The following is an 18,802-nucleotide window of genomic DNA, read 5'->3' as shown; positions in this document are numbered from 1 at the left end:
TCATCAGTTGAGAGTCAGAGAGGCAGATGTGCCAAAGACAGCTTTCAGAACCAGATATGGGCATTATGAGTTCTTGGGAATGCCGTTCGGGTTAACTAATGCCCCTGCAGCATTCATGGATCTCATGAACAGAGTGTTTAGCGAGTATCTGGATCACTTTATTATTGTCTTTATCGATGATATCTTAGTGTACTCCAGAGATGCAGAGGAGCATGCCCAGCATCTGAGGACAGTTCTGCAAACACTGAGAGAGCATGGCTTGTATGCCAAGTTCTCTAAGTGTGAATTTTGGTTGAGGAGCATTTCCTTCTTGGGGCATGTAGTATCAGCAGAAGGTATTAAGGTAGACCCCAAGAAGACAGAGGCTGTAGCTAACTAGCCCAGACCCACATCAGTGACAGAGATCAAAAGCTTTCTGGGTTTGGCAGGTTACTACAGGAGGTTCGTTCAGGACTTCTCCAAGATAGCTGCTCCTATGACCAAACTGACTAAGAAGAACCAGAGGTTCGTGTGGACGGACCAATGTGAAGAGAGCTTTGAGGAGCTAAAGAAAAGATTAACATCAGCACCGGTGTTAGCTCTGTCCGTCAGTAATGAGGACTTCACAGTGTTCTGTGATGCGTCCAGAGTGGGATTGGGTTGTGTTTTAATGCAGAACGGCAGGGTGATCACTTATGCTTCTAGACAGCTGAAGAAGCACGAGTTGAATTACCCCACCCATGACCTAGAGATGGCAGCAGTTATCTTTGCACTCAAGATGTGGAGGCATTACTTTTATGGGGTTAAATGCGAGATCTTCACCGATCACAAGAGTTTGCAGTACATCTTGAGTCAGAAAGAGCTGAATTTGAGGCAGAGAAGATGGGTAGAACTGCTCAGTGACTATGATTGCAGCATTCATTATCATCCGGGAAAGGCGAACGTTGTGGCAGATGCCTTAAGCCGGAAATCACTAGGCAGTTTGTCCCATATAGTAGCAGAGAGAAGACCAGTGGTGATGGAGTTTTACAAGCTCATCGACGAAGGGCTACAGCTAGAGTTGTCTGGTACAGATGCATTGATAGCACAAATGAGAGTGATACCAGTGTTTCTGGAGCAGGTGGCTCAGAAACAGTATGAGGACCCTGCGTTAGTTAAAATTGCCAGGACTGTTCAGTCAGGCAACAATGCAGAGTTCAGATTTGACAGCAAAGGGATCCTTCACCATGGGAAGCGACTATGTGTACCATATGACATAAGTCTGAAGGGAGACATTATGAGGGAAGCTCATAATGCAAGGTACAGTGTTCACCCTGGAGCCACCAAGATGTATCAGGATCTGAAAAGAGTGTAAGATTTCATGAAGTTGTGCAGGGTTCTGCCTTACTGGGGAACCCAGTTTCGGCCGCCGAAAGAGGGTTCAGCCGCCGAACATGCTAAGGAGGTGGTTTCAGCTGCCTAAGCTTGCCCCCGAAAGTTTGGACTTTCGGCTCTGGAGGGGGGTTTCGGCCACCGAAGGTTAGGGACTTTCGTCTCTGGAGAGGACTTTCGGCAGCCGAAGTGCCGCCGAAAGTGCTTGAGTTTCGGCTCTGGAAGGGACTTTCGGCCGCCGAACCTGCCACCGAAAGTGCCTTGTCCAGCCTTCTTTGCATGTTTTTCTTGATTCTTTTAGGATGTTTTAAGGGGGGTTTTGGGGAGTTTTATAAAGTTGTTCTTGAGCTAGTTTGGTCCCTCATTTGAGTCCATTTGTGTAGGAATGGACCAGAGGAACCAAAGAGATCAGCAGTGAGCACTGCTTCAGAGTTTTCAGAGTCAGAGTCAGTTCAGAGTCAGCCAGAGGTGAGTGGAACTAAACTAAACTTAATAGTTTACTATGAGAACTTAAATGCTTTTAGCATGTTTCATGCATCAAGATTATGCAATAGGTTGATTGCATTAGACATCATGAATATGTTGCATTGCATTCTATATTGTTGTTGATGTGGGTGATAGTGGATGATCCATTAGTCCCTGAGAAAGACCAGGTGCCCATTCTACGCCCTGGCACGGAATAGTAGAAAGTCCAGGTGCCCATTCTACGCCCTGGCATGGTATAAGGTAAGTTAAGTTATGATGTGATATAACAGGAAGACCAGGTGCCCATTCTATGCCCTGGTACAAGTTTAGGATGTCGGGACTATTGGTGACATGTTCACCCGAGATGATGTGAATTGTCTGTGATGTGATGCATTCCATGAGAGCATGTTTAATAACATGTTTTACTGTTCTACTCACTGGGCTAGTATAGCTCACCCCTCTCCCTTCACCCTAGTCTTGCAGGATCAGAGTACAGGGGAAGTACATGGGAAGTCAGAAGAGTACAGAAAGAGTAAAGAGTTTTGTAATAGCATAGTGTGGACATGTACTATTTGTAAAGAGATGTAATGGTATTGTATAGAGTTGAGTATTGTGCTAGACCTAGATGTGTTGTAAATCCTTTTGGTATACATGATCTATTTATTGTATGTACATGTTTTTATGAGGCTGGAAACCAGGCTTACCATAGTATGAGTTTAACCCGTCTAGAGCAAGCTCTAGTAAGGGGTTCTGTAAGTACAGAGATAGTGCATGCACAAGTTGAGCCGTGGTTCAAAGCAGAGTTTTATACTTTTACAGAAAATATATGATCATGTATGGGATTTTACAGGTACACAGACAGTATAGCAGGCTTGCTACGGGTCCCGGCGACCTTAAGTCGACCTGGATCCTAGCGCCGGTAGCAGTCCAGATTCCGGGTCATTACATATACAATCAATAACTATTTTGTATTTTTTTTTCTTTTTGAAAATATTACCATCATCGACTAATCTCATGAGCAACTCATATAAGTTAACGCAAACAATACACCTAAGAGATCGATACGTGTTTCAATTCCAACAATAAGAGTTTTATCGTAAAAAAATCATGGTGAGTGATAGATGAAAATAAACAATTTGTATTAAATAGAACATAAAATTAATTTTTGTCACTAACGGATCATAAAAGGACAATCTCTTAGTGTCAATAGCGAATCACTAAATCCGTTAGTGAAGTCATTGGCAAAAATATGTTCTTTCACTAACAGACATGTGGTCCATTAGTAACTACGATGAATGTTTTCATTGCTGATCCATTATAATTGCTAACGGATTTTTAAATCATTGGTAACAAAATTACCAACAAGGTTTTCTACAATAGATTTAATCCGTGACCAATCCATAAATTGTTTTACTAACAGATTTTTACTGTTCAGTAATAGATTTTTCTGTTAGTAATTGTAAAATTTCTTATAGTGAAAGTTATATATATATATATTCCTATCTCATTTTTCCAAGTATATCACCAACATTGTTCTTTAACAAAGTTACGAATAAGATTAGTGAAGCAAACTATAAAACTCGGACTAGAATGATCCCTCTTCATGTTTTATTAGATCATTAATACTTGATATTTGATGCAAGGAAGAATGTTAAACAAAAACTTTGATATGATGATTTCAAAATTTATAATTAAAAGTGAAAGGAAATAAAAATTTTAATTCCTATATGTATAATATGCAATCAAGGTGCATAAATATAGGTTATGCAAGTGAAAAAGTATAATTAATCTAGATAATTAGCATATCCCAAACCTAAATTGAACATTATACTCGATGTATTCAAGATATATCTCATTAAAGTATAAAAGAAAGATAAGTAAAATAAAATGATGAAAGATACTCCCCTTTGTAGTGTACTTTCCTTCATTCCTTCTTATTGGTCTTGAATCCTATGTAGAGTAATAAATATTAAAACAAGCTTGGAGGTGTTAAAGATGCATAAAAATACTAAAAAAATAAAGAACAAAAAAGTTTAGGACTTGGATTGCCTTTAAGAAGTACTAATTTAAGGTCATTAGCTTGACTCCTTTTGAAAAAGTGTTCTCAAAAAGCGGCTTTCACCCATATTATGTATCATGTAATACTACATATAAGTCTTGATTTGTAATATCCTTAATATTAGCAAGGTATGAAGCAATTTGGCATGTAGCATCAACAACCTTAGCTCTTGGATAAAGATGGTTTCAATTCATCTAAGGACAAATGTAGATGAAGGTGGTGTACATGAGATAAAAGGATCTATTGGTGATGTGTATGTAAGCACCATCAGTAAGCTCAAATTGATGATAGTATCAATTTTCTTGTCCACCAAAACCTCTCTCACTTACTATTATTATTATTATGGAAACTTTATGGATAACTCAATTTCAAATGAGTTTTGCTCTTTTAGTTGAGGCTCATATTCCTATAAAGTTTCCTCATTCTCCCTAACTTGTTTTACTCATTCCTTTTCAATGTCATTCCCTATAAATTTATTGTTCTTTACTTCTTTCAACTGAGCTATTGTCTTTTTAAGTCTCACTCCATTATGTTTTGGAAGCTCAAATGGCTGGTATAAAATATTAGGATAATGGATGTGTGGAGAGTATTGATGACTCCAACCCTAACGGTGAAGGGTCCTAATGCTAGTGGTGATTGAAATCTACCGTGTCTTTCAATGGGTGCATTGCTTCTATATAGCTTCTATGTAGCACATGATCACCAATTGCCTAAGTTCCATCATCCATCCATCTAATTATTTCATCATCCAAACTATTATAGAAACTAAAAATGAGAATATGATTTGGAAGATTATGATTAACAAATCTCTTTTCCAATTCATTAAGTCTTCCCCAAGCAGTATAAAACAGCTCTAAGTGCTATTGAATAAAGCTTGTAAGTACCTGTGAATGAAGCATCTCAAAGTATCTCTCGAGATAAATAAGACAATATAAAATGAAATAAAATAAAAGAGAGAATTAAAGAAGATAAAATTTAAAGAAACAACTAAAAATAAAACTTAATATCTAAACTACTAATAAAATTAGTTATTTTTGATATTAATGCGCTAATCCCCAACTACAATGCTAAAAACTTCGTAAGCATAATTCGCAGGTACACGAAATAGCTTCAAGTAATAAAATGATGAGTGAGTATTGTCCTCACAGGAATTCAGATTAAGTACCAAAAACTTATACTAATTTTACTAGTATCCTAAGAACTAAAATAAACCTAAAAATGACTTCAATTCACACTTAATATAATAGAATTAAGAACTCAATAAAATAGGTATTTAGAGTATTGACTTCATTTAACCTAATATCAAATTCAGCATTTATGTTTAATAATAAATTTAATTATTAATGCATGGAAATATAAAACTAATTTATTTAATACACTTTTTTCAAGTTGTATTAAAAATAGTAATTAAACTTTAAACCCTATTTTTCAGTAGTGGCATAAACCTTAATTACTTCATTAAATATAAGTTATAATTTTAAATTCCAAAGAGTTTAACTATATTACTCCCATTCAAGTTAAAATTTCCAAGATATTTATTATTTTAACTCGATCCATAATATTCCCTCCAAGTACTAGCTATAAATAAAATCATCGCTCAAAGGTGATAATCACAATAATAAACTTTTGCATTAATAATGAAAAATATCGCATAAATAAAAAATATAGTAAGGATTCAAGTTACAGCAAAATACTTTAGATTAAAAATTAAAAAATTATGAATTCAAAATTCCTAACAAAGGTTATAAAATCTAAAATAATCTCTATAATAAAATATAAAATAATATAAATAAAAATAAAGTCTAAGGGATAAGAAAAAATTCTAAAGGAGGAAGCAAACTTCAATCTCTTGAAATAATTGTCCATTTTTCCATAAGGCATACTTCTTCTATCTTATTATAGAGAGTGACAGCTCAAAATGAGTTTTTAAATGTTTCTAAAGGTGGCTAGCTACTGAAAAGTGGTAGAAATGATGCGTATATAGTGTTGGAGGCTTGAGAATTAATTCTCCCAACTTCAAACTTAGAATTCAGATCCAAACATAGTGAAATTCGAGCGTTTAGTGCACCTCACGGCTAGACCATGCGTGAAACTTCTCCCTCACAGCTCCTTGTGAGAGCTACTTACATTTGGCTAAGAAAAACATGTTGTACATGAAGGCCATTTCTCACTGCCTTTCTGTGAGACTTTCTGATCTTCATTCTTTATTTCCTCACATTGCTCCTTATGGCATGGCTGTGAGTTTTGCTTGGTTCTCATAGCCAAGCCATGAGTCCTTCTACCTATTTGACCTCTAAATCTTCATAATAAACCCCAACTTCACTAAGAATAAGAAAAACAACAATGACTAGAAATTTTAAAAGTATATGCCTATTAAATAAAAATTAATATAAAAATATAGGAAACTGCTTCTCAAGTTTTATAAAATTATATCTAAAAGTGTTAAATTTAAAAATAAAAGTTTATCACATCAAATATCCCCAAACCTAACTTTTGCTTATCCTTAAGTAAAAAAAATTGAAAAGGTCAAAAGGGGCTCTTCTAAAAGTGCAATACTTAAGATAAAGCAATCTTCTAATTAAAATGGTTGCAAACATCAATGCAATATTGATCTAAAGGTAAAGAGATCATTTTTCATCCCAATCACACCATAACTCAATACATTAACTCACAATTGAATGCAAATTTATAACCAATTGTTCAAAAATTTGACCATATCTAAACATATTTCTTATACAATCAATAACTATCATGTATTTTTTTTTTCTTTTTGAAAATATTACCATCATCGACTGATCTCATGAGCAACTCATATAAGTTAACGCAAACAATACATCTAAGAGATCGATACGTGTTTCAATTCCAACAATAAGAATTTTATCGTAAAAAAATCATGGTGAGTAATAGATGAAAATAAACAATTTGTATTAAATAGAGTAATTTGTAATAATGGAGCATATTAAATTTTTTTTTTTTTCAGAGCAACTTATTTATTCGACACTCTTATTGAAGTCATCAATATATATTTACACGAATACAAATATTGGTGATGTCAGCATTTGATTACTAAGCAACTCATAAACTCAAGTTCTTTACATACATAATTCAAGCAACGGTTTAATATAAAAGTAAACATGGGTTCGTGCATGCCTCTAGTTACTAGTAGCTAAGATAGAGAGCAGTGGAGTGAGTTTAAGAAAGGAGAAGATGGTAGGTTAGTAGAAAGGGTGGTTAAGGGGAGCAGTTGGTAGGTTCAAAAAGCATCAACTTTGGGTGGCTGGTTTTGCAGTTTAAAGACACCACATAAAAGGAGGTGAAGGAGGAGGATGTATAAGTAATGTTATAAATAGGTAGGGCACCTGAAAAAATTATCCTTTTCAAACTCGAACTCAATTATTTTATTAATATCTAAACTCATCCTAATCCTAATTAAAATTTTACATTAAACTACCGAATTCATCTTGTGCCCAATTATTACTATTTCAGTCATATTTGAACCCATTAAATTTTATATATTTTAATAATTTAAATAAAAATATAGTTTTTATTTTTAAATATTTGTAAAAAATATTTAAATTTTAATATTTAAATTTTAATTTTTTATAATATAAGAATTAAATAATATTTTTTCTAAATATTAACAATGAAAATAATTACAACTCCCTGTATGGAAAATTTTTTCTTTAGTTTATAAGGTAAAGAAAATATATTAGTTCGTCGTTTAGTTTAAAAAAATATATTAAAATATTTTAAAAATTTTTAAAAATATATTAATAATTTATTTTTATTAATTTTAATTATTAAAATTTTTTATAATTTAATCTTTTGAATATAAAAAAATTATTAATTAATTTTTTAATTTTATAAAAAATTTATTAATTAATTATTTCATAATAAGAATATTTTAAACATTTTACAATATACAACAGTAAAATTAACATAAACTAATTAATAGTCTATTTAAAAAAATATTTAAATATATTTTTTTTGTTAAATTTAAAAATTAACGAATAAAATTTTCAAACACAACAAATACTAAATAGTAATTTTACCTATATATACTTGCCTGTGAGCGGGCATTAAGACCTCACAACCAACTCTATGCAAGAATGGAAGAAAGCTTTCTCTCCATAATTATTGCGTGCATATTTCTAATTTCGTCTCTGCGTTTTATGCTACAAACAAGAAAACAGCACAAAAAACTTCCACCAAGTCCTCCTTCTCTTCCGATCATAGGCCATCTCCATCTCCTCAAACCACCCATCAATAAGACTCTTCACCGTCTCACCCAAAGCTACGGCCCCATCATCTATCTCCGCTTGGGCTTCCGACCTGTGGTTGTCGTCTCATCACCATCGGCCGTCGAAGAATGTTTCACCAAGAATGATGTTATCTTTGCCAACCGCCCCGATTTCTCCATGGGCAGATATCTATACTACAATAATACCGTCCTCGCTGCTGCGAACTACGGCGATCATTGGCGTAATCTCCGCCGTATAAGCACTGTTGAAATTCTATCATCTAATCGTCTGAACCAATTTCAAAGCATCCGAAGACACGAAGTCAGTACATTACTTCAGCGGCTCCATAGAGTTTCAAGCAAGGGCTTTGCTAAGGTAGAGCTAAGATCTATCATTTTTGATATGACCACTAACATAATAATGAGAATGGTTGCAGGGAAGAGGTACTATGGTGAAGATGTGAAAGAATCAGTTACAGAGGAGGCGAGGAAGTTCAGGGAAATCATGGAAGAGATCAAGGAGTGTACTGGGATAACCCATTTGGGAGATCTGTTTCCGATTTTGAAGTGGGTCGATTACGATGGATTCATAAAGAAACTGATTAGGCTTGGTAAAAAGGTCGATTTGTTCATGCAAGGATTGATTGATGAGCATAGAATTGATAAGGACAGGAACACAATGATAAATCACTTGCTTGCTATGCAAAAATCGCATCCTCTGTACTACACTGATGAAATCATCAAAGGCATGATTCTGGTTAGTTAATTCTCTCTCTTTAATATTCTCAAGTTTTAACTTTGATTGTTTGGAGTAAAACGTAGGGTGTTTGAACCAAACAAGTCTGAACATTTATCAAACAAACAAGAGGAACATTTCATCATTTTCCTAGTTTTGTTACACTTAATAACTTTATTATTCTCACTGTCTCGAGCAAATCACTTTCACATCCTAATACAATAATGATGTTACACTAGAATTTTTTCAAAGAAAAGCAGTGCAGTTCTCAACTGAATTTATTTTGAATCTAATGACCATTTTCTGCAGATTATGTTGGATGCAGCAACAGAAACCACTGCTATGTCATTAGAATGGGCAATTTCAAATCTGCTCGACAACCCAAATGTGTTGATGAAGGCTAAAGCGGAGATAAACGCTCAAATTGGTGAAGACCGTTTAATAAATGAATCAGATTTGCCGAAACTAAACTATCTTCAAAGCATCATCTCAGAAAATTTGAGATTGTATCCAGTTGCTCCACTCCTAGCGCCACACTTGTCATCTGATGATTGCACCGTCGGAGGATTTCATGTGCCCTCCAATACAATGTTAATTGTAAATGTTTGGGCCATCCAAAGAGATCCTAACTTATGGGAAGATTCAACAAGTTTTAAGCCAGAGAGATTTGAGAATGGAAAAGCTGAAGCATTCAAGTTCTTGCCTTTTGGGTTGGGAAGGAGAGCATGTCCTGGAGAAGGCTTGGCAATTAGAACAATGGGCTTGACTTTGGGTTCATTGATTCAATGCTTTGAGTGGGAAACTGTTGATGGAAAGGACATCGATATGAATGAAAAGACAACAATCACTTTGTCCAAAGCTGAACCCTTAGAGACCATGTGTAAATCTCGTCCTATACTAGACAAGGTTCTTCCTTAAGCTAACATAAGTCAAACAAAATTATATGTATTTACAGTCAAAAGTAAAAAAAAAAAAAAAAAAGTAATAAAAACAAGAGCTTCTTTCTTATCCATCAAGATTCAATTTCCGTGGAGAAGCGCTGTATAGTACTTGTTTTAAGAAATTGTTTGTCTTGACTATGAAATGCATACAATAGCTTGTAGCTCTCACCATTAGGTGGTAATTGATATTAGGAAATGATAATAGCTAATAATAAAATTTTGTATAATAGCAGCTGTTACGACTATTTGATTTTAGTTCCATTTTGGAGTCTACTTGGAAACTTAAATTAAAAAAAAAAAAATGGTACAGTTTCAATTTTGGTTTGGAAAGATTATCGATTGCTCGATTTATCGATTTTAATTTCAACTCGATTCACCAAGATTTAGAAATTTATTTAAAATAATAATTTTAAATTTTAAATTATGAATTAAAATAATAAAAGTTAGATATTTTAGGATATATACATTTAACTAATATTTAGAATGAGTAAATAAATAATGTATGGCATGTGTACTAATTTAAAATTGATTGAAATTTTTTTAATAGTAAGCTATAATCATAATAAATTTAAAAATTAAATATAAAATTAAAATTTTTTATAATAATTATGATTAGACGTATAAATTTAGATCATTATATAAAAAAAAACCTATATAATGTAATAATTATATTATATATATATATATTATAATATTAGTATTTATAAATATATATGATGCACCATAACTACTTTCTTTATCATTGAGTGGTCATTTAAGAATTTATTTAACCAGAGACCTCATATGTAAAATAAATCATTACATCTATTGTTCAACCAATTGCAAGCAAATCAATAGATTTCTTTTTAGAGCGATGTTCAAAGTATATAATATACTTAAAAATTATATAAAAAAGTAAGTGTATAAAATAAGATATTGATTTGATTTTGGTACGATATAGCTCTTCATGCGGTCGAAAGTGGAGCTGTATTATAATTGGTCAATCCTGTAAGAAAGAGAATATGAGATGGTGGGTGCCCGTGACAGTCATTCTTGATAATCCGTCGATGATGTGGCCATCTATTTGATAAGAAATCTCGCTAGTTTAATTGGTCGGTGATCACGTAATTACAGGTATAACGGGAGTGTGTTGGATTGTGCCGGCTAATAGTAACTTCATGTGAAAGCTCAACCTTTTCAGGGAAGGGCGAGTCTTGATGAAGAACTGGGCATAACGGTGTCCGAGTCTTCTTTTATTTTGGGTGGGACTGCACAGCCGCTTATCAGACCCTTGCCATGTGGCCTTATTTTGTGGCGACAACTCACGGCTCACTTTGGGTGATTCTTATGTAACATCAAAGATCCCCTTCTGGTCTTCAATTCTCTAGATTCAAAGGCAGTAGTTGTTCTCACGATCTGGGCACGTGGCCCATCGAGATTGGTCTTTTCCTGCTCATGCCGTTTTACCTACGTAGCTCTTCAACTGTAATACCCGGCGCGAGTTCGGCATTGGAATTTCTGTTGTCCGATGGAATTTAGGATGTCGAAATTCTCTAGACGGGTAGGATTTATGTTTTCTAAAGTCATGAAGTATGTTTTCATGTTTTCTAGTTCAATGGAACGAAGGGTTTGAAAGAATAGAACCAAGGCAGAAAAGCCAGGTTCGGCCGCCGAAGGTGACATTCGGCCGCCGAACATGCATGGCTTTTGGTTTCACGTTAGGCCGCCGAAGGTGGTCTGGCCAGCCACCTATAAAAGGCCCTCAAGCGGTGGAAGGATAAGCATCCGCCTTTTCTTTCACTTTCTCGAGGTGAGACCATCGCTTCCTTAAGTTTTCTTCATGTTTTCATTAAATCTTGCCACATTTTGATGGATTTTAATGTTCTTTTGAAGGTTTTGAGTTAAACATACAAGTTTTGAAGTTTGGAGAGTTTGAAGGAGAGTTGCTTCAAAACTCCACGTTAGGATCGTTCATATTCTTGGTTTCACGAGGTAAGTGAAGATCCTGAGCTTGTTTTTATGATTCATGAAGGTTTTATGTGGTTTTGGGCGAGAGTTGCATGATTAGGGTAAAAAGAGAGGTTTTGATGATTGTGTGCGACACGCTTGTTTATGTGTTATGCTTTGTTGTTTGTTGGGGTTTTAGGTAGTTGTTGACCCCTTTGAGCATATACTGGAGTGTATGCCTGTTGAGGAGTTGAGGTGTTTGAGTTGGAGGAAGATTGGTACAATTTGGCGTGAGGCAGAGCAAGGTTCTACCTTGCTGATGAACCCAGCTTCGGCCGCCGAAGAATGGTTCGGCCGCTGAATGTGCTGAGGAGGTGGCTTCGGTTGCCTAAGCTTGCCCCCGAGCCTTTGGACTTTCGGCTCTGGAGGGGAGTTTCGGCCGCCGAAGGTGCCGTCGAAGGTTAGAGACTTTCGTCTCTGGAGTGCCTTTCAGCCCCCGAACCTTGTCCCCGAAAGGGTTCAGCTGCCGAAAGTAGAGATTCGGCCGCCGAAAGTGTTTGAGTTTCGGCTCTGGAGAGGACTTTTGGCCGCCGAACCTGCCGCCGAAAGTGTCCTGTCCAGCTTTCCTTTGCATGCTTTGCATGGATGTGTGAGTGAGTTTAAGGGGATTCTTGGGGAGTTTAATAGAGTTGTTCATAAGCTAGTTTGGTCCCTCATTTGTGTTTATCTGTGCCTACACAGATCAGAGGAACCAGAGAGAGCAGCAGTGAGTACTGCTCCAGTGTTTACAGAGCCTGCAGAGTCGGTCCAGATAGCCAGAGGTGAGTGGAACTAAACTTAATTCTTTTAATTGAGAACTGAAATGCTTTTAGCATCATTCATGCATTATGAGTATACAGTAGGTTGTTTGCATTAGAATCCACGAATATGTTGCATTGCATAGTTATTTGTTGATGTGGGTGAATGCTGGATTGTAACGCCCCGAAAATCGGACCGCTACCGGCGCTAGGATCCGGGTCGACTTAAGGCCGCCGGGACCCGTAGCAAGCCTGACATATAACCTGTAAACCTGTATAATCCCATACATGATCAACAACATGCATAAAAATAAAACTTTTCCTCATACATACTGTCATCAACTAACTCAACTTGTGCATACTCTGATCATATACATAACATAGTCCCTCTGTGGGATCTCATCAAGCCTTAAAGGCAAAACAACCTGTGTTGAGTTAGTTTACATAAACATCATAACATAAGATCATGTATATACAAAAGGGATTAACAATACATTATGGTCAAGCACCACTCTATCCTCAATAACCTCATTACATAACATCCTGAATATTTTTACATCTCATCATAATACAGTTGTCATGTCCACAACTAACTATTACATACATATGACTTTTTCTTCTTGCCTTCTCTATCTATCCCGTACCTGCAAACCTGGGGGTTAGGGGAGAGGGGTGAGCTACACAACCCAGTGAGTAGAACTGTAAAAAGAATATTTAAACATGCTATCATGAAATGCGTCACTGCATAAACAAATCACACCACGGATGGACTGATTCAAAAATCCCTCAACTCCATGCCCGGCCCTATTATGGGCACCACAGGACTTCGTATTGCCCGGCCCTATTATGGGCACCACAGGACTTCGTACTCGGAGTTATTGCCCGGCCCTATTATGGGCACCACAGGTCTTCGTATTGCCCGGCCCTATTATGGGCACCACAGGACTTCGTATATAGGAGGCTAATGAATCATCCTAATGTCCATCCACTATCATCTATCACAACAATACAATGCGGCATAGTCGTGAATTCTAATGCAAACAACCTATAATATGATCATGATGCATGAAGCATGATAAAAGCATTTCATTTTTCAATTTAAAAGGTTAAGTTTAGTTCCACTCACCTCTGGCTGACTCTGACAAACTCTGTAGCAGCTGGCTCACTGCTGGGGTCCTTGGTTCCTCGGGTCCGAACCTACACAGGCGGACTCCAATGAGGGACCAAACATACATAAACATAACTCTAATACATTCCCCAAAAACCCCCTAAAACATCCTGAAAATATCACATAAAGATATGCATGAAGTGGCTGAACAGAGCACTTTCGGCGGCACCTTCGGCGGCCGAAAGTCCTAGACAGAGACGAAACTCAGGTAGGTTCGGCGGCACCTTCGGCGGCCGAAAGTCCCAGACAGAGACGAAAGTCTCTTTTCGGGGGCAACTTCGGCAGCCGAAAGGCCTGCCTCCCCAGCCATGTTCGGCGGCCGAAAGTGCCTTCGGCTGCCGAACCTGGTTTCTGCCAAAAGGCAGAAACTTGGCTCCTTTGTGCATTTTCGCCTCCAAACCCACAAATCATGCATACCACTCAACCAAATCATGCATACAAGCTCCTAGGGGCCTCAAACAAGCATATACCCCAACTACAACACTTCAAACATACTCAAACATGCCACATTGCTCAAAAATCACATAAAACCTAACATAGCTCAACTAGCTTAAACATGCATTTCTACCCCATAAAACTTCATAAAACTAGTTTAAATCATACATTGAGCTTAAGATCGGCTCTTACCTCTTGAAGATCGAGGGTTGAGGAGATCTAAACTTGGAGATGGGAGAAGTTCCAACTTTTGGTCTCCAAGCTCCAAAACTCGTTCTAAGCTCAAAGATCTTCAAAACCAAAGTTATAAACTTGTAAAGATCATGGAAAAAGGAAGGAAAGACTCAAGATTGGGGAAGGATGGCGGAATGCTCACCTTGGCCGAAATGGGGAGAAAAAGCTCGCCCATTTTCGGCTAAGGGACCCTTTTATAGGTGGCTGGCCAGGCCACGTTCGGGGGCCGAATGTGCCTCCGCATCCATGCAATGTTCGGCGGCCGAACATGACTTTCGGCGGCCGAAACTGGACTTCCCTAACTCATGTTTTCGGGGGCCTAACGTGCCTCCAAAACGCATGCATGTTCGGCGGCCGAACTTGACCTTCGGCGGCCGAACCTGAGTTTTCCTCCAAGGACTTTTCATGCAAAAACTCATTTAGTTTCATACTTAAAACCATTAAAATTCATGAAAACATTTTATAAAACATGTCTTTACCCTTCTAGAAGTTCCCGACATCCGAAATTCCACCGGACGGTAGGAATTCCGATACCGGAGTCTAGCCGGGTATTACATTCTCCCCCCCTTAAGAACATTCGTCCCCGAATGTTCCTCACTAGAACACATAGCAAGACAAAGAACATAACACACATAGGGATCTAACCTTAAAAGAGATGAGGGTACTGCTGGAGCATAGACTCCCGTGTCTCCCAAGTACATTCCTCCAAATTGTGGTGGTTCCACAGGACTTTCACCATCGGGATTTCCTTGTTTCTTAACTTTCTGATCTGGGTGTCTATGATCCGCACTGGCTGTTCAACATAGGTGAGATCCTCTTGGACCTCCACATCAGGCTCACTAAGAACCTTGCTCGGATCTGACACAAACTTCCTCAACATTGAAACATGGAAAACCGGATGGATTCTCTCCATCGAAGCAGGTAAATCCAGCTTGTACGACACATTCCCAATCTTTTGCAAGATTTCAAAGGGTCCGATGTATCGTGGGGCTAGTTTACCTTTCTTCCCGAAGTGAACCACTCCCTTCATTGGAGACACTTTGAGCAATACCAGATCCCCCTCCTGAAATTCTAACTGTCTTCTGCGGACGTCTGCATAGCTCTTCTGTCTGCTTGCAGCAGTCTTGATCCTTTCTCTGATTATGGGTACCACCCTGCTGGTGATCTCTACTAGCTCAGGCCCTGCCAAGGCCTTTTCCCCAACTTCCTCCCAGCAAACAGGTGACCTGCACTTCCTCCCATATAAAGCTTCATATGGAGCCATCCCGATGCTAGCATGATGGCTGTTATTGTAGGCAAACTCCACCAAAGGTAGATGCTGCCTCCAAGAATCGCCAAAGTCCAGCACACACATTCTGAGCATATCCTCGATAGTCTGGATGGTCCTTTCTGACTGTCCATCAGTCTGGGGGTGGAAGGCAGTACTGAAATCCAACCTAGTACCCATGGCATTCTGCAGACTTCGCCAAAACCTGGAGGTGAACTGGGGCCCTCTATCTGACACTATCGAAACGGGAACCCCATGCAGTCTAACGATCTCATCCACATATACCTGCGCCAACTTGTCCACAGAGTAGCCACTCCTGACAGGAATGAAGTGAGCAGATTTGGTGAGTCTGTCCACAATCACCCATATGGAGTCCAATCTGTTGGACGTCGCCGGTAACCCCACTACGAAGTCCATAGCTATATTTTCCCATTTCCACTCTGGAATAGGTAGCGGGTTAAGCATTTCAGCCGGCTTCTGATGTTCCAGCTTCACCCTCTGACACACTTCGCAGGCTGACACGAACTGTGCCACCTCTTTCTTCATAGCTGGCCACCAATAAACCTTCTTCAAATCTTGATACATCTTGGTGGCTCCGGGGTGAATGCTGTATCTTGCATTATGAGCCTCTCTCATAATGTCTCCTTTTAGCCCAATGTCATCTGGTACACATAGTCTGCTCCCATAGCGGAGGATCCCCTTACTGTCGAATCTGAACTCGCTATCATTGCCTGACTGAACAGTCCTGGCAATCTTCACTAACTCCGGGTCCTCATGCTGTTTCTGAGCCACCTGCTCCAGAAACACAGGTGCTACTCTCATCTGGGCCACCAAGGCACCTGTACCAGACAACTCCAACTGTAGACCTTCCTCAATGAGCTTGTAAAACTCCTTCACCACTGGTCTCCTCTCTGCTGTGATGTGGGATAGACTGCCTAGTGACTTCCGGCTTAGGGCGTCTGCCACGACATTCGCCTTACCCGGATGATACTGAATCTTGCAATCATAGTCACTCAGCAGCTCCACCCACCTCCTCTGCCTCAGATTCAGATCCCTCTGACTCAAGATGTACTGCAGGCTCTTATGATCTGTAAAGATCTCACATTTCACCCCATAGAGGTAATGCCTCCACATCTTGAGTGCAAAGATTACCGCTGCCATCTCTAGGTCATGCGTGGGGTAATTCAACTCATGCTTCTTCAGCTGTCTAGAAGCATAAGCAATCACCTTCTCATTCTGCATCAGTACACAACCCAGTCCCACACGGGACGCATCACAAAAGACTGTAAAGTCCTCCTCACTAGATGGCAGAGCTAACACTGGTGCTGAAGTCAACCTCTTCTTAAGCTCTTCGAAACTCTCCTCGCACTGGTCGGTCCACAGAAACTTCTGATTCTTCCTGGTTAGTCTGGTCAGAGGAGCTGCTATCTTTGAGAAGTCCTGAACGAACCTCCTGTAGTAACCTGCCAAACCCAAGAAACTTCTAATCTCTGTCACTGAAGTGGGTCTAGGCCAGTTAGCCACAGTTTCTGTCTTCTTGGGATCTACCTCAATACCATTCTCTGACACTACATGCCCCAAGAACGAAATGCTCCTTAGCCAGAACTCACACTTAGAGAACTTGGCATACAAGCCATGTTCCTTCAAAGTCTGCAAGACCAACCGTAGATGATGGGCATGCTCCTCTGCATTCCTGGAATACACCAAGATATCATCTATGAAGACAATAACGAAGTGATCCAGGTACTGGCTAAACACTCTGTTCATGAGATCCATGAATGCTGCAGGGGCGTTAGTTAACCCGAACGGCATCACAAGGAACTCAAAATGCCCATATCTGGTCCTGAAAGCCGTCTTTGGCACATCCTCATCCCTTATCCTTAGCTGATGGTACCCCGATCTTAGATCTATTTTGGAGAAACAACCCGCTCCGGCTAGCTGGTCGAATAGATCATCGATCCTAGGCAATGGGTACCTATTCTTGGTAGTGACTTTGTTCAACTGCCTGTAGTCGATACAAAGTCTAAGGGATCCATCCTTCTTCCTCACAAACAAGACCGGAGCACCCCAAGGTAAGGTACTCTGTCGGATGAAACCCTTTTCTACCAGCTCTTGCAATTGCTCTTTCAACTCCTTTAACTCGGCTGGAGCCATCCTGTAGGGAGGGATAGAGATCGGTCTAGTTCCAGGCATCAACTCTATCTCGAACTCTATCTCCCTAGCAGGTGGTAAACCTGGAAGCTCATCAGGAAAGACATCCTGAAACTCTCTGACAACTGGCACCGAGGCCGGCTCCCTGACCTGACTGTCTAGCTCTCTCACATGAGCTAAGTACCCCTGACATCCCTTCCTAAGCAACCTACGAGCCTGAAGAGCTGATATCAGACCTCTAGGTGTGCCCCTTTTGTCTCCTCTGAAGACGACCTCTGACCCGTTCTGATCTCTGAACCTGACTACCTTGTCCCTGCAGTCCAAGGTAGCACCATGGGTAGATAGCCAATCCATCCCTAGAATGACGTCAAAGTCTGTCAAATCTAGAACCACAAGGTCGGCGGAGAGGCATCTTCCCTCAATAAAAACTGGACTGTACTGGCAGACTGACACTGCCACTGACGGGTCACACTTGGGTCCACTGACCCATAGGGGACACTCTAACCCAGAGACTATCAGACCTAACCTCTCAACGGCTCTCGGAGCAATAAATGAATGAGATGCACCCGGGTCCATTAATGCATACACATCAGAACACCCAATGACGAGATTACCTGACACCACGATGTTGGATGTGTTAGCCTCCTGCTGTGTCATGGTGAAGATCCTGGCTGGAGCTGATGGACCTTCACCTCGGGAACCAGAAGAAAAGGCTGCCCCTCTCCCTCTACCTCTGCCACTGCCCTGAGTTGTGGCTGGAACCGCTGGCTGTGCCACACTACCAGAAGCTGTCTGCTGGGGCTGGCCCATAAAAGGCGCTCTAGGACAATCCCGAGCTATGTGTCCCTCCTGTCCACATCTGAAACATGCATTAGTCCCAGCTCGACACACTCCCCTGTGCGGTCTTCCACATCTCTGGCATTCTGTACCATCTGAGCCTGAGCTCGAGCCACCGCCAAATCCCAGACCGGATTTCAACTTGTTCCAAAACTTATTCTTCTTCGGCTTCTTGGTGGTACTATCCCACCTCTTC

The 18,802-nt window shown here is 39.4% G+C and overlaps 1 protein-coding gene across 1 annotated transcript; it reads left to right on the top strand.

Moving 5' to 3' along the window:
• Window positions 1-7,981: 7,981 nt before the first annotated feature.
• Window positions 7,982-9,959, top strand: LOC110613975 (cytochrome P450 81E8). Its single transcript, XM_021755418.2, has 2 exons — window positions 7,982-8,871; window positions 9,160-9,959. The coding sequence occupies exons 1-2, from the start codon at window positions 7,984-7,986 to the stop codon at window positions 9,766-9,768; spliced, it is 1,497 nt and encodes a 498-aa protein (XP_021611110.1). The 5' UTR covers window positions 7,982-7,983; the 3' UTR covers window positions 9,769-9,959.
• Window positions 9,960-18,802: the final 8,843 nt, after the last annotated feature.

Source organism: Manihot esculenta, chromosome 4 (assembly GCF_001659605.2).
Source record: "Manihot esculenta cultivar AM560-2 chromosome 4, M.esculenta_v8, whole genome shotgun sequence".
In the NCBI taxonomy this organism is placed as follows: Eukaryota; Viridiplantae; Streptophyta; class Magnoliopsida; order Malpighiales; family Euphorbiaceae; genus Manihot; species Manihot esculenta.
The sequence above is the reverse complement of the archived record's forward strand: the minus strand, read 5'-3'. Positions and strand labels throughout refer to the sequence as shown.

Bases quoted from the DNA above. Each gene is read 5' to 3' on its own strand.
- LOC110613975 (XM_021755418.2), top strand. From the start codon at position 7,984: ATGGAAGAAAGCTTTCTCTCCATAATTATTGCGTGCATATTTCTAATT. The intron at 8,872-9,159 runs GTTAGTTAATTC...CATTTTCTGCAG, and splicing joins TCATCAAAGGCATGATTCTG to ATTATGTTGGATGCAGCAAC.